This window comes from Aulonocara stuartgranti (genome assembly GCF_965226115.1).
Source record: "Aulonocara stuartgranti genome assembly, chromosome: 19".
NCBI classification, from domain to species: Eukaryota; Metazoa; Chordata; class Actinopteri; order Cichliformes; family Cichlidae; genus Aulonocara; species Aulonocara stuartgranti.
In genome coordinates this window covers 33,901,904-33,917,830 of record NC_138955.1, presented here as the reverse complement: position 1 = coordinate 33,917,830, position 15,927 = coordinate 33,901,904, and the positions used below count along the sequence as shown (strand labels likewise).

Genomic DNA, 15,927 nt, shown 5'->3' with positions numbered 1-15,927 from the left:
TTCTGAAAAGCAACAGTGTTCCCAACAATTTCGTAACAGCGATGCAAACTGAGTGGACTGGTAAAAGGATGTTTCCTTTTGAGTAGTCCTGTAAAAATACAGTCTTGGAGTGCAATGAGAAAAAGCCACGGTGCCACAGCAGGCCAGTGCTCGGCCCAGTAACAAAGTCATAGTGGCTGTAAATGGAGAGTCTCTGGAAAGGGCAGCTTATTCAGAAATGCAGCATATCACTGTGCCATCGGGCCTCAACATCTCTGGTCTGAGGAGCACGAGCAGGAAGACTCATAAGCGATGAAGCAGGTTGAAGGCAGCTGACATAACAAACGACCAACATTTCAGTCCACCTCCACACTCGTGCCTTTACTTCTCCATCCAACCTCCTCTGGAGTTCAGACCTTCTGCCTGTTTTCAAGTTTGGTCCTTAACAGGTGGACCACAGTTCCACGGTTCCCACTGGTGGACTTCAGCCGACCGGCAGCATGCGAGCATTGCCGTTGAACTCCTCCTCCGCCTCACAGTCCCATCTTTATGAACGCACCAGCCTTCCAGTACCCAGGGACCGTCAGGGATGAACATGCAGGTGACTTTCTTCTGCTTCATGCCACCTGCTGGAGACAGCAGGTCTGGGGTGTTGACATCCAGTGGCTCCTCCACCTCGAAACATTTCTTGCACTCTAGCACGGGCTGCTGCGGCCTCTCCATCAGGGCTTTGACACAGTACTGGACGTAGCCGAACTTCCCCTTGTATGACGACACCAGTTGCCCTTGCTGAGGGAGCTCGAATCCAAACGTGTACTCGTACTTGTTGCCAGGTCTCAACACCACAGAGCCGTCAGAGTCTGTGGGCTGGTCTTGCAGCCGCAGGACCGTTTCATGTCTGAGGTACTCGGCCTCCTGTCGGCACCGCTGCTTGCCTTTAGCGTACTCCACCTTGGCGCAGCCCAGACCCAGAAGCTTCAGCGCGGACACCCGCATCATTAGGGTTAGGGCGTTGGTTACGGCCCCGTCCCCCCTGGGGGGGACCGAGGAATGCGCGGTCCTTCCCTCCTGGGTTAGGATTATGGTGATAGCAGGCCACCAGGGGCCTGAGTGCACTGTCCATCAATGGGGGCCGGGAGGTGGAGACCCTGCCCAGCAGGTCCAAAAATTACCCATGTCTTGGGTTAGATCTTTCTTATCTCCGTCAGGACAAGTTCTGTGAGGTTTTCACACTCGCCTATTGAATCAGTCAGATGGGTCAGTCTGTTCTGGTCCACCTTCAGGATGGACAGCTGTTTCAGAGACCCTATGCTGTCCGGGACGACCTCCAGCAGGTTCTGTGTGAGCAGCAGGTCTGTGAGAGCCAGGAGGCCATTCAGCTCTGACGGGAGCTCCTCCAGACGATTCTCCGACACATCCAGACACACCAACCTACGAAGGTTTCCCAGCTCTGGTGGTAATGAGGACAACTGGTTACGGTCCAGCCACAGCTCCCTTAGGTTGGGGAGAGCGCCGAGGGTATCCGGCAAAACTTCCAGTTCATTGCTGCCCAGGTCCAGCTGTTCCAGTTTCACCAGGAAAGAGAGCGACGTGGGCAGAGACTTCAACAGGTTCTCCCTGAGCTCCAACGTCACCAGGTTGGCCAAATTTCCAATGTCATTGGGCAACATCTGTAATGACACATCATTGAGGGCCAGGTGAGCGAGCGCTCGGAGTTCAGTGAAACCATCCGGCAATCTGGAGAGGGGGTTTCCACTGAAGTCTGCAATCTCCAAGGCCCTGCAAAACTTAATGCTCTCTGGGATCTCAGAAATATCGTTCCTGGAGATGTCCAATTCCACCAGTTGCATGAAGTTAGCCACCTCAGGCGGGAGTCTCTGGATCTCATTGTCGCTCAGGCCAAGTTTCCGGAGGTTCAGTAGTCTGAAGAAAGGCTTTGGTAGCTCTTTGAGTTGATTGGCATCAAGGAGAAGCTCCTCCAAACTGCGGCTGTATCGAAATATTTCATCAGGAACCGTCTGCAAGTTGCAATGCCGCTTGTCCACCGACTCGACGTGGCGGTTGCAGCGCCACAGGGGGATACACTTCAGCATGTCCGGCCGCCGGAGGGGAGGGGGGTCTGGTTAGGGGGTTAGGATTATGGTGATAGCAGGCCACCCTTTCAGGGGCCTGAGTGCACTGTCCATCAATGGGGGCCGGGAGGTGGAGACCCTGCCCAGCGGGTCCAAAAATTACCCATGTCTTGGGTTCGATCTGCAATGAGCCATCGCGACGTTTCGGCATCGTAGTGCCTTCCTCAGGCTGGCTCAGGTCAGTACTGGTTGCAGGTAAGTGTTTTTCTCTCCCTTTTATACAGGTTTTACAGGTAAGTATTTCTTTTAATTTTCACCGCCATTTATTTAAGTTTTTACATTCCTTTTACTTAGGTTTTTGCAGGTAAGCACTTTTTTCTTCCTTTTATACAGGTTTTTTCCTTTAGGGTTGCAGGTAAGCATTTCTTTAATTCCTTTTATTTAGGGTTTGCAGGTAAGCACTTTTTTCTAACTTTTTTCTCTCCTTTTTCTTCAGGTATTGCAGGTAAGCATTTCTTTTAATTTTTCTTCCTTTTACTTAGGCTTTTTTTACTCCTTTTTTTTATGGATTTTGCATCTCCCAAAAACTTTTTTTTAATGATTTTCTCATATTCAAACATACTACAACAAGTCAAGTGTGAGAGGAAAAGCACATTTCCACCATTTTTGATTAGCCTTAAAGGGCAAGAACTACTGAATGGTTGCCTTTCTTCTTCTTCTTTTTTCCTTTTTTAATTTCACTTTTTACACTAGTGGTACAGCAAAATATATTTTTTTCAGCTGTTACTTTGACAACAGTTAAATGTGCAATAGAGAGCCTTCACAGTCCACATTTGTCTGGCCTCAGATGGGATGTGTTTTGTGTGTTAATGAGATCTGTGTGCAAAAGTCATGTATTCATTCATTCCTTTTTCCACCCAACAACTTTTCACTTCTTGTCCTGACACAAAGAACAGAAAATATAAGGCCTGAGTCTGAATTAGTGGTTTCTTAACTTTACAGTCCTGACTGTGTAGTGGAGCCACACTAGTTCTAGCTCTGCACTTCTTGTAACCCCCCCCTGGTTAGGGTTAGGGTTTTAGGGCCAGGCAGGGGCATCTCCCACCCCCACGAGGCACGGGCTGGTTAGGATTATGGTGATAGCAGGCCACCCTTTCAGGGGCCTGAGTGCACTGTCCATCAATGGGGGCCGGGAGGTGGAGACCCTGCCCAGCGGGTCCAAAAATTACCCATGTCTTGGGTTAGATCTTTCTTATCTCCGTCAGGACAAGTTCTGTGAGGTTTTCACACTCGCCTATTGAATCAGTCAGATGGGTCAGTCTGTTCTGGTCCACCTTCAGGATGGACAGCTGTTTCAGAGACCCTATGCTGTCCGGGACGACCTCCAGCAGGTTCTGTGTGAGCAGCAGGTCTGTGAGAGCCAGGAGGCCATTCAGCTCTGACGGGAGCTCCTCCAGACGATTCTCCGACACATCCAGACACACCAACCTACGAAGGTTTCCCAGCTCTGGTGGTAATGAGGACAATTGGTTACGGTCCAGCCACAGCTCCCTTAGGTTGGGGAGAGCGCCGAGGGTATCCGGCAAAACTTCCAGTTCATTGCTGCCCAGGTCCAGCTGTTCCAGTTTCACCAGGAAAGAGAGCGACATGGGCAGAGACTTCAACAGGTTCTCCCTGAGCTCCAACGTCACCAGGTTGGCCAAATTTCCAATGTCATTGGGCAACATCTGTAATGACACATCATTGAGGGCCAGGTGAGCGAGCGCTCGGAGTTCAGTGAAACCATCCGGCAATCTGGAGAGGGGGTTTCCACTGAAGTCTGCAATCTCCAAGGCCCTGCAAAACTTAATGCTCTCTGGGATCTCAGAAATATCGTTCCTGGAGATGTCCAATTCCACCAGTTGCATGAAGTTAGCCACCTCAGGCGGGAGTCTCTGGATCTCATTGTCGCTCAGGCCAAGTTTCCGGAGGTTCAGTAGTCTGAAGAAAGGCTTTGGTAGCTCTTTGAGTTGATTGGCATCAAGGAGAAGCTCCTCCAAACTGCGGCTGTATCGAAATATTTCATCAGGAACCGTCTGCAAGTTGCAATGCCGCTTGTCCACCGACTCGACGTGGCGGTTGCAGCGCCACAGGGGGATACACTTCAGCATGTCCGGCCGCCGGAGGGGAGGGGGGTCTGGTTAGGGGGTTAGGGTTTAGGTGATAACAGGCCACCAAGGGCCTGACTGCACTGTCCATCAATGGGGGCCGGGAGGTGGAGACCCTGCCCGGCGGTTCCAAAAATTACCCATGTCTTGGGTTTGAGAGCTAATGGGCTATCGCGAGACGTTTCGACATAGAAGTGCCTTCTTCAGTCGAGCCCAGGTGAATAAGTGTTTTCCTTTTTGTTTCTTTCCTTTATACAGGCTTTATTTTAACAGGTAAGTTTTTTCTTTCCTTTATACAGGCTTTATTTTAACAGGTAAGTTTTTTTCTAGGGTTGTGCCCTCCCACCCCGATCGACTGGCAAACGTGGCCTGCCATCAGAGGGCTGCCGCCGGGCCCGGCACCTTCGCCGGCGCCTTCGGGCGGTCAGCTCCTCCGGCCCGCAGGCTCGCCTCTAGCGCTGGCCGGGGGTTACAGCGCGAAGGTCGAAGGGGGTGGTGGTTCTCGGACCCCGCCCTGTCCTCCCCACGCTTCCCCCCCCCCGCCAGACGCGATCGCTCGGTAGCGAGACCGAGACGCCCGGTCCGTCCCGGTGGTCATACCACGGCGGGCCTCGTCGCAGAGTGGGTAGGCAAACCCAGAGTTTGCCCACCCCGCGAGGGCGACGGGGCCCCGTCCGGCAAACACGGTTTCTCGAACCCTCGCCCCGGTCCACACGTGCATCCGGAAAGCCTCGCCCTGGTCGACAGGGCTCAGTAGCCCCGAGCGAGCGAGCGAGCGCGTGCGTGCGCGCCGCTGCCGCCGCCTGAGGGGCTACCTGGTTGATCCTGCCAGTAGCATATGCTTGTCTCAAAGATTAAGCCATGCAGGTCTAAGTACACGCGGCCGGTACAGTGAAACTGTGAATGGCTCATTAAATCAGTTATGGTTCCTTTGATCGCTCATCCGTTACTTGGATAACTGTGGCAATTCTAGAGCTAATACATGCAAACGAGCGCTGACCCTCCGAGAAGAAAGTCACCTGCATGTTCATCCCTGACGGTCAGGTGTCATTGAATGCAAAAATTGACCGGCGTGGATTCTGTGAAGGCGAAGAGATCTGCATCAATGCGAAGTTTGAGAACACCTGCTCCCGCATTGTTGTGCCCAAGGCTGCCATCATAGCCAAACACACCTACCAGGCAAACGGCCGCACCAAGATCCTACGCCAGAAGCATTTATTAGGATTGTCTCTTTATCTTTTTATGGCACCCCCTGTCTTTTTTGACATCCCGTCCTTTGTTCACTGTACTTTTGTTTATGGCACCCCCTTCCTTTAAATCCTTTCCGTGTGTATTTACATTATTTTCTTTGTTTTATCTTACGTGACTTCTTGTCTTTTTCTGTTTCTGTTTATCTTTCTTTCTTGTACGTGACTTCTTGTCTTTTTCTTTTTCTGACTACTTGTCTTTCTCTCTTGTACGTGACTTCTTGTCTTTTGCTTTTTCTGCTTATCTTTCTTTCTTGTACGTGACTTCTTGTCTTTTTCTTTTTCTACTTGTTTTTCTTTCTTACGTGACTTCTTGTCTTCGTTTTTTGTGTTAGGGACCCCCCTGTGGTTAGGGTTAGGGTAAGATAGAGGGCAGGGGCACCCCCAACCCCACGAGGCACTGGCTGGTTAGGTGTTAAGAAAAGAATCAGGCCACCAGCAAGCTGGTAGCCTGAGGTGCACGGGCCATCGATGGGGCCGGGTGGTGGTGTCCCTGCCCTGGTTCAAAAAATTGCCCATATCTAGGGTTTTAGTGCACATTTAGCATTCACTGGGCCGTTCGCGACGTTTCGGCATGTTTTTGCCTTCTTCAGGCCGACCCAGTGTGTCTTGTCTTTGTCTCTCTGTTTTCTGTTTGCCTCTCTTGGCCTTTTATACTCTTGTTAGCTCCTCCCACTTGGGCTTTTTTAAGTTGACTGCTTGTCCTTTTCTTTTTCTGACTTCTTGTCTTTTTCTTTTTCTGCTTTTCTTTCTATTTTACGTGACTTCTTGTCTTTCATATCTTTAGTTTTCTTACTATTTTTCTCTTTGTTTTCCCCTTGTTTTTTCTTGTCTTTCTGTGTTTACTCCATATTCAGACAAGGCGAGCAGGAGAAAGAAAACCAGCTTTCTAGAAATTTTAGTGCAAATTGCTGGAGTCAGATACATTTATTAGGATTGTCTCTTTATCTTTTTATGGCACCCCCTGTCTTTTTTGACATCCCGTCCTTTGTTCACTGTACTTTTGTTTATGGCACCCCCTTCCTTTAAATCCTTTCCGTGTGTATTTACATTATTTTCTTTGTTTTATCTTACGTGACTTCTTGTCTTTTTCTGTTTCTGCAGCAGGTTGGTACAGGAGCAGGCACCAGAAGCAGGCCTGTGGAGCACTATGTCATCTGCTCGGCCTTGCTTCAGGATGCACTGTACAATTCGATAGCAAGACCTCATGGGTTACCACAAAAAAAACAGTGTCTTTCTGCCTCTGTCGTTCTCTTTGGTTTGTTTGAGCGCTTGTTTTTTAAATACACAGCAAGTGTCTCTCTCTCTCTCTCTCTCTCTGTCTGTCTCTCTGTCACACACACACACACACACACACACACACACACACACAGAAGCAGAGCAGCTGCTGTGCCACTGGGATTGAACAAGAGGTGCTCCCTCTGCTGGCTCAATGCGGTACAAAGTGTCTGAAGGAGTTATACCGGCGAAAATAACATCTTTCAATTGCATGTTTGGTCCACAGGATGGCGCCTAGAATGTTAAGGTTCAAAATTGAGGAAAGAGAGTACACACCACCCATGGTCCAGAGGATCTTGGTCCAACAATGATTTTAATGAACACACGTGTGGGAAGACACTCTGTACGCAGACAGCCAGTAGTCCTCGACTTAATCAAAGCATGAACAGATATTTTATAGCATCAGGGTTTGTTTACTGACGCCCCTTCATGCGTCACCGGTACATTTTATACATAGATCAGATCAACACCATCATGACTTTTCACCCAGAAAATCATCTTCTATTTTCATGGCTAGCCCTTCCTGTCTACCTTTCAGTTCTTGTCTTGTTCCTCTTTCTTGCCGAGACAACAAGGAACGGTTCCTCTTTTACCGAGACACTTTTGCAGTTACAACCAGACATGAGTAATCTCTCCTCTAAATAAATTTAACTCATGTGTGTGTGTGTCACGACCTCACATGCTCTTTGTGTCACCTCTTCACCTACTATCTGTGTCTCGTCCTCAAATGCTCTTTCTCAATTCACCTGTTGCACTTCTGACCTTTTACCAGACCAGAAGCTCACTGAGACTATGTGTATGTCTTCTACTAAATAAATGTTTTAACCAAGAACCTCTACTAAAACCTTAATATAAAATGATCTGATATATAAGTGTTTTGTAAGCATGTATTGCAATTCCTTCTATGTTCTAGTTTTCCCTCAGCATGGATCATCTAGACACTCTCACTAGTTGAAGCTTAAGACCTTTAAAGAACCTGAACATCAACTCAAATAAGCACAGATATGCAATATGTATAAAATAGTTATAACTGCACCTGGAATACAAAGTTAATTTAATACCTGTGTGCATAAAACCTTAAAGCCTTCTTAAAGCTATCTGTTACATTGTTAAAGCCTCGTCTTAGCCTGCTGCTCAAAATAACTTCCTGCTTTCACTTCTGCATACAACTTCCTGTCAGCCTGCAACTCAGTCTTTCTGAAAGAGACACTGTTTAACCCCTGAATGCAATATAAACTCCAGATTATATTATTAATGCAATGGTAATGATGACAATTATTTAACAATAGCAGTAAAATAATTTCCCTGCTCCACACTCCCTCTCTCGACCACCGGACGAAGCCCCCAAATGTTACAGTTATGCTTGGGTGTCCTGTAAGAAAATTCCAAAGACAGACAAAGCTAACCAGCCCAACAACAACCTTCTTTACTCCTCCAAAAACTACTTCTTACCACCATGCAGTTCAGGCAAGTACTGAGAAAAAGGAAAAAACAAAACAAAATGTCTTAATTTGAAAAAGCATTAATTAGATACGCAGATTGGATCTTTTTCTTTTTTTTCCTTTTTTCTTTTTTTTTTTAAACTGCCGTGCCAATACAAAACAAAAACAATACAAGCTTGTGTGCTCGTGCTCTTTTGTTCTTCAAAGTTTTCTATACCTCATAACTGATGCATAAAAATACAAGAGCAGTCTACTAAAAACAAACAAAAAAGATAGTAAGAGTAGAAAGTTGAGCAACAGTATGTAGAATGTAACCTTGTCTTCCAACTAAATCTTGGCTTCCTTCTCCCAATCACATCTTCACTGTCTTTACCTCTGCTGTTATTCCCCTTGCCATGTACAAACTCAGTTGTTGTCACCTCAAATATAAGGAGGCAGCTCCTGTTTTTGTCAAGCACAAATGTGTCATCAAAGGATGGTCAAAAACAGCACCGTTAATGAGTAGTACAGCTGCTGTGCCACTGGGATTGAACAAGAGGTGCTCCCTCTGCTGGCTCAATGCGGTACAAAGTGTCTGAAGGAGTTATACCGGCGAAAATAACATCTTTCAATTGCATGTTTGGTCCACAGGATGGCGCCTAGCTGGCAAGTCCTGTACATTGCATATTAAAAGTTGTTGCAAGTGCACTCACATGTATTTTTTGTGTAAAAGAGACACACACACACACACACACACACACACTCACACTCAGCGGCTCAGAGATGAGGGAAAAACAACAGAAATCAGGATAGATTTTAATGTCAGGAGATGCCCTGTGATGCTGGGGCCATTGTGTAAGATTGGAATGTGTACCAGTGGCTGGTGGGTGGTCCTTGAAGGTCCCGGGAGGAGGCGGCGAGGAGGCAGCGGGTGGCTGGGCTTGAGCTGTGGATCAGGGACGTCATTAATTCTGCCTGGTGCTGCGTGTGCCCTGTGCAGCTTGGATGTCTGCCGCTGACGCTCTGTGGTTCCTGTTCTGCTGATCTCCTGGTCCACACACGGCTTCAGGGTGCACTGTACAAGGGGAGAAGAAATGCATCATTGGTTACCAAAATAAAACAGTGTCTTTCTGCCTGTGTCATTCTGTTTGGTTTCTTTGAGCGTTTGTTTCTTAAATACACAGCAAGTGTCACTCTCTCTCTCTCTCTCTCTGTCACACACACACACACACACACACACACACACACACACACACAGAAGCAGAGCAGCTGCTGTGCCACTGGGATTGAACAAGAGGTGCTCCCTCTGCTGGCTCAATGCGGTACAAAGTGTCTGAAGGAGTTATACCGGCGAAAATAACATCTTTCAATTGCATGTTTGGTCCACAGGATGGCGCCTAGCTGGCAAGTCCTGTACATTGCATATTAAAAGTTGTTGCAAGTGCACTCACATGTATTTTTTGTATAAAAGAGACACACACACACACACACACACACACACACACACAAGCTGGTCAGCTGCTTTGCAACTCAACGCGGTACAAATCGACTTCTGTGCCTCTTTTTCTCTTTGGGTTTTCTGTGTGTTTTTTTAAATTTTTAAATCCACAGCAAGTGTCTCTCTCTCTCTCTCTGTCTGTCTCTCTGTCACACACACACACACACACACACACACACACACACACACACACTGAGGTCTGCAGTGCAACATTTGAATTACAGTGCTTTGAATCTCTCTCTCTCTCCCTCTCTCCGTCTGTCTGTCTGTCTGTCTCACACACACACACACACACACACACACACACACACACACACACACACACACAGTGAGGTCTGCAGTGCAACTGGGATTTAACAAGAGGGGCTCCCTCTGCTGCAATTGCATCTGTGGTCCACCGGAGGGCGACCAGCTGGGACGTCCTGTGCTTTGCATATTAAAGTTTTTGCAAGCGCATTGACATGTGTTTTTTGTGTAAAAGAGAGAGAGAGACACACACACACACAGAAGCTGGTCAGCTGCTTTGCAACTGGGATTGAACCAGAGGTGCTCCCTCTTCTGGCTTTTTCTTATGCACACTATTAAAAAAAGTTGGGCGCACCCAAATCAGCGTTCAAAGATTGATGGCTCCCTGTCAGAGCACTGGCTATGAATTTCAGATCGATCAGGCCTTAACTTGACAAAAAAGTTATCAATCGTTCTTTTCATCTTTTCTCATTGCCCACGGTCAGTTATATCCACTTCTGTCGGTCCTAGGATATTCACAAGGCCTGTGTATCATCACTGATTTCTATAATCCACTTGATTCCGCTTCACAAGGTCCAGATTCGATTTGGTGCAATTTTTACTCAGAAAGTGAGAGATCTTATAATTCTGATCATTTATCAGTACTGACACTAAACTTTATCAGAGATGTGACCATCACAGCACATGCCGTTGTGTCAAAGTAACTGAGAATAAAATAAAATAAAAAACATAAAGGAGATTTTCCTGGCATGGATTTTATAGCAGATAACCTTAAAAATATTCTGCAATTATACCTAATTTGAAAAAGTTTACATTTCTTCAGTATTAAACAGCAGAAATTAAGCTTTCTTATCCGACGTCATTTAAGTACAAAGGAAAGAAAAGACAGCGGCCGCCAGCGCTGTAAACAACGGTAGACTGATGGGTAATAAGCGAATGAGTAATGCAGAAAACACATGTTTGAGATGGGAAACTTTTCTTGAAGTTTCTCTCACAGTTCACGCACAGCTGTGCGTGAACTGTGGGTTTTATCGTGTTGGAAGCAAAACAGCAAAAGTAAGAAGGAATTAAGGATGATATTAGCCCCCACGCCGACTAAGCTAATTCTGATGCGTCGGTCCGCTCTGTTTACGTCTTCGTGTGGAATGCGTTTCCTGCTCTCATTCGCTGGTTGTTGTTGAAATAGTTTTGTGAGCTTTAACCTGAGATTCTGGCGTTTCTGGTAAAACACATTTATATTCATTCAATTCAGGATTTAATGAATCGATATCGCTTCATTCAAGCTACTCACCTGTCTATATCCACCTCCACTTCCAGCTGGACCACGGACAGAGGTCCCGCCCCTGACTATCTCTGATTGGTTTAGACCACGAAGGGGAATCACGTGTGTCTGTTGTTGATCACATGGACGTCTGTGGCAAATTTTACAAACACTTCTCATAATGAACGAACTCAGGAGGGTTAGGGTTAGGGATGAGGTAAAGCAGGCCCCCCTAAAGGGTCCTGGGTGCACTGTCCATCAATGGGGGCAGGAAGATGGAGACCCTGCCCGGGTGTTCAAAAAATTGCCCATATCTTGGGTGAAGTAGCTCGGGGCCCACGTGACGTTTCGGCGGAGTAGTGCCTTCTTCAGACTGGCCCGGCTTAATTGTGACTCTGTCAGGTAAGACCTTTCTTTTTTCCTTTTATACAGGTTTGCAACAAGTAAGTATTTCTTTGTTTTAATTTTTTCTCTTTTCCCTTTCTTTACAGGTTTTTTCTTTAAGTGCTTTTCTTTTTCCTTTTATACAGGTTTTTAGGACAGGTAAGTATTTCCTTTCTCTCTTTTACAGGTTTTTTTCTTAAGTGTTTTTCTCTTTCCTTTTATACAGGTTTAGCGGCAGGTAAGTATTTTTTAATTTTTCTACAGGTAAGTATTTTTTTATTTTATTTTTTCTCTAGGGTTTTTGTTTCCTTCCTTTACAGGCTCCCCTAGGGCTTTTTTCCTTCTAAGGTTTAAGTTTCAAACCCCCCCTGGTTAGGGTTAGAGTTTGGACCTCAGGCAGGGGCATCTCCCACCCCCACGAGGGTTAGGGGGGTTAGGGTTAGGGATGAGGTAAAGCAGGCCCCCCTAAAGGGTCCTGGGTGCACTGTCCATCAACGGGGGCAGGAAGATGGAGACCCTGCCCGGGTGTTCAAAAAATTGCCCATATCTTGGGTGAAGTAGCTCGGGGCCCACGTGACGTTTCGGCGGAGTACTTTCTTTCTTTTTCTTTTTTTCTCCTCTTTTTTTTCTTTTTCTTTTTTTCCAAATGGGGGAGAAAGAACAACAAAATGTAAAATCTCACATTAAAATGTTCACGTTTTGATGTGAAAGGTGTCTCTGAAGTAACGTAGTCGGCATCGAGAGCGGTTCCCATTCATAATTACAACAATACGAAAACTAAAAATCTTGGCATTTCTTCTCGTCTTTTTTGTCTCCTTTGGTGAAAGATCAAAGTGACATTTTGGGACAACAAACCAGTTTGGGTTTTTTTGTTTTGTTTTTTTGTAATGACATGACAATACAGAACTGTGTAAACTCTGGTCCGCTGTTCCTCTTTGCTCACCACATGTACTGAGTCCAAATCTTGGGTGGATGTAAAAGCACAAACTGCAAAAAACAAACAAAAGAACAAAAAAATAAAGAAGCAGTCAGTCCGCACAGCTTCATCACCTGGTCCCTCTGTGTGGCAGAGACCTGCCAATCTCTGCACAACAGTTCACACCATAGTTTTTTCTCCCTATTTTTTCTGGTCACGAATAAAGTCGCCAATCCCTTTTACGAGTCCGTGTTCAAAGTGGCTCACAGAAAGAGGATCCAGAGTGCTCTCAGTACTTGGCAGCACCTGTGTGCTGGTGTCATGTCCAGAATAAGAGGCAGGTCAGCTAGAAGGTCACAGTTGCAGTGCTCTTGTTTTGAAAGGTCATTGTCTGGATGCTGGAAAGGATTTTCCTCTGATGCCCAGCCAAAGTCACACCCATGTGCAGCAGATCCTGTGTGGTGATTGGGGCCAGCTGGTCCACTGAGTTGAAGCCAGCCTGAAGGAAACTGTCTTCGTAACGCTCCATCTTGATGGCCCTAAGCCAATCCCCCACCGAAGCACACGGCGGGAGAGCTAAAGGTGCGCGCTGGTCCAGCAGGGGGTAGGACGGGTGTTGAGGTAAGACCAGGCCCGGCTATTGCCGGAGCCTGAGGTGCACGGTCCATCAATGGGATTGGGAACGGTGCCCCCTATTCAAAAAATTACCCTTAGCGGGTGTAGTGCACTGCCGTTGGGCCATCGCGACGTTTCGGCTGGGTATAGCCTTCCTCAGGCTGGCCCAACGTCTCTCTGTGTTCTTTTCTGTTTCTGTCTTTCTGTTGCCACTCAGGGCCTTTTATACTGGGCTGTCTCCGCCCCTTTTTTTCCAGACATTTCTTTTTTCTAATTCTTTTCTTTGTCTTTTCTGTTTCTCAGTTTTTACGTGACTCTCCCTTTTTCTATCTTTCTCTGTGTTTCGTCTTTCAACTTTACCCCTTGGTTCATTTGTTTTTTTCTCTATGTTTTTTTCTTTCTTTTACATGGCACCCCCTGCATTTTAGACATCCCGTCCTGTGTTCTTATGTTCTCTTTAATGGCACCCCCTTCCTTTATATCCTTTCCAGTTTTTCTTGTTTGTGTCACTTGTTCCTTCTTGTCTTTTAGGGTTAGGGTTAGGGGTTAGGGTAGGGGAATTGATTCCTCCTACGAGGGTAGAAGGAGGGTTAGGGTTGAAGAAAAGAACCTGTCCCTCCCGAAGGAGGAACAGGGCGTGCACGGGCCATCAACCCCGATGGTCCGCAGCCTCACATCCCTCTACCTCCATAATTGATTTTTAATTTGAAAGGTAAGTATTTCTTTTTTTACAGGTTTGCAAAGGTAGGTATTCTTTTTTTGCAGGTTCCCAATTTTTCCGTTACTTTGGCTTGTTTCCAATATTTCTTTTTTTACAGGTTTGCAAAGGTAGGTATTCTTTTTTTGCAGGTTCCCAATTTTTCCGTTACTTTGGCTTGTTTCCAATAAAGTGTTTTCAATCCCAATTTGTTTTCTGTGTGGTTTTTAATTTTGTTTTGAGTTCTCTCTAATTTGAGTTGTTAAGGAAAATCAATAAAACATGAATTAAAACATGAAATAAAATCCCCCAAAAATAACAAACTAAAATAACAAACTAACGTAAAGTTGAAAAAATTAAATGAGTATGCCCTTGTCGCGACGTTTCGAAGTTGTTTCTTCTTCCTCAGGCGAGGGCATACTGAAGAGCACTGGGTTTGAGGCTCCTATTTATACTCTCCCCTCTGATCCCGCCTCCTTGGCTTTCTTTGGCTTTCTTGTAATATCTTTTTTTAGCTGTTTGCTTTTTTCCAATTCTGCCAGACTTTTTGGCTCTCATTTTTCCTTTTTTCTTTCTTTCTTCCTTTCCAGTCTTCTCCTCTTTCCCCTTTTGACTTTTCCTTTTTCATCATCCTTTTCTTCCCTTCTCTTGACCTCTGCCTTTTTTTTTCTTGCTTTAAATTAAGTTTCATTTTGACAAAGTGTAGTTGCAGAACAAAAGTCATTGAAGTACAATATATTAAACTGTGAAAAAAAGGAAAACTGACAAAAACGTCTTCACAATCTTTAGATTAATATGGAAGATCATAATTTAACATAAAAGAAAATATATTCTATTGTTCATTATCCAGATAAATACAAAAAACAAAATTAACAAAAAATGCATATGATCACCAATAATTCTTGACCTCTGCCCTTTACCCTTCCTTTTGGCCTACATCTGACCACTTTCTCTTCCGAATTTTGGGCTACTACAATGCCGACTTGGCTTTAATACTACACTCTCAACCCTGCTTGGGGAGGACTCAACCCGACTTGGGGAGTAAATTTAGAAAGGAGATGTGACTTTGGGTTAGGCTTTAGGTTTCAGCTGGGATTAGGATTACTTGGGCTTCAGATCCAGTACTTGGGTAAGGTTTAAGATTTAATTTCCAGGAAAGAAGTAGAGTTAGGGTTAGGGTTAGTGTTAGGGTTAGGGGGTAATAGCCAGAATTTGACGGAATAAAATGGAATAACTGGGAAAGTAAGTGTCGTAGAGGGATGAAAGTTGTGTCTACGGGGGGGTTTCGGGGTGCTCCGGACACCCTGGTGAAGACCCCATGTCGATAGCACCAACGGTTCTGGACTTGGTGTAAATGGGTCCAAATTTGACGGAATAAAAAGGTCAAAGTGGCAGATAGGAGTGTCCGATCGGGCCGATTCCACCACCACTGTACTCAGCAGGCCCTGCCGGGTCGTTAGACACGCAGCATGGCAGGGATCGGTGACATAACATGTAGCAGTTTCCCTTCACAGAAGCGTCTGCAGCAGGTGGGTGGAGGAGGAGGCAGCAGAACCAGGCCTTTGGAGCAGTGTGTCATCTCCTGGTCCTGATGCTTTGAATCTCCCTCTCTGTCTGTCTGTCTGTCTGTCACACACACACACACACACACACAGAAGCTGGTCAAGTGCTGTGCAACTGGGATTGCACCTGTCGTCCACAGGAGGGCGCCTAGCTGGGAAGTCCAGTACATTCCATATTAAAGTTGTTGCAAGTGCATTTTTTGTGTAAAAGACAGACACAGACACACACACACACACACACACACACACACACACACACACTGTAAGGTCTGAAGTGCAAAATTTGAATTACATTCCTTTGTATCTCTCCCTCTCTCTCTCTCTCTCTCTCTCTCTCTGTCAACACACACACACACACACACACACACACACACACAGTAAGGTCTGAAGTGCAAAATTTGAATTACATTCCTTTGTATCTCTCCCTCTCTCTCTCTCTCTCTCTCTGTCAACACACACACACACACACACACACACACACAGAGTAAGGTCTGAAGTGCAAAATTTGAATTACATTCCTTTGTATCTCTCCCTCTCTCTCTCTCTCTCTCTCTCTCTCTCTCTCTCTGTCTCTCTCTCTCTCTGTCAACACACACACACACAC

At 46.0% G+C, this 15,927-nt stretch overlaps 3 protein-coding genes and 1 long non-coding RNA gene across 5 annotated transcripts in view; all 4 read right to left on the bottom strand.

Moving 5' to 3' along the window:
- The window catches only part of LOC309695253 (cytosolic arginine sensor for mTORC1 subunit 2-like), a 2,538-nt gene extending 1,993 nt beyond the window's left edge, over positions 1-545 (bottom strand). The window contains exon 1 of the mRNA XM_082515798.1: positions 1-545. This exon is cut by the window's left edge and continues 1,993 nt beyond it. The gene's annotated coding sequence lies outside the window, so the exon portion shown is untranslated.
- Positions 546-1,064: 519 nt separating this feature from the next.
- On the bottom strand, positions 1,065-2,438 carry LOC309695245 (uncharacterized protein). The gene has a single exon (XM_082515785.1). It carries the CDS (start codon positions 2,070-2,072, stop codon positions 1,164-1,166), a length of 909 nt encoding a protein of 302 aa, XP_082371911.1. The 5' UTR covers positions 2,073-2,438; the 3' UTR covers positions 1,065-1,163.
- Positions 2,439-3,213: 775 nt separating this feature from the next.
- Positions 3,214-4,351, bottom strand: LOC309695246 (uncharacterized protein). Its single transcript, XM_082515786.1, has one exon. The coding sequence runs from the start codon at positions 4,199-4,201 to the stop codon at positions 3,293-3,295; it is 909 nt and encodes a 302-aa protein (XP_082371912.1). The 5' UTR covers positions 4,202-4,351; the 3' UTR covers positions 3,214-3,292.
- A 4,672-nt stretch (positions 4,352-9,023) lies between these two features.
- Positions 9,024-15,387, bottom strand: LOC309695265. 2 transcript variants are annotated; one of them, XR_014273093.1, is made up of 3 exons: positions 14,669-15,385; positions 11,180-14,414; positions 9,024-9,219 (listed from the first exon to the last, which is right to left on the bottom strand). It is a non-coding gene; the product is annotated as an uncharacterized lncRNA (long non-coding RNA). The 2 variants fall into 2 exon arrangements; XR_014273092.1 differs by lacking the exon at positions 9,024-9,219 and having other exon boundaries at positions 13,816-14,414; positions 14,669-15,387.
- Positions 15,388-15,927: the final 540 nt, after the last annotated feature.

Bases quoted from the DNA above. Each gene is read 5' to 3' on its own strand.
- LOC309695245 (XM_082515785.1), bottom strand. From the start codon at position 2,072: ATGCTGAAGTGTATCCCCCTGTGGCGCTGCAACCGCCACGTCGAGTCG.
- LOC309695246 (XM_082515786.1), bottom strand. From the start codon at position 4,201: ATGCTGAAGTGTATCCCCCTGTGGCGCTGCAACCGCCACGTCGAGTCG.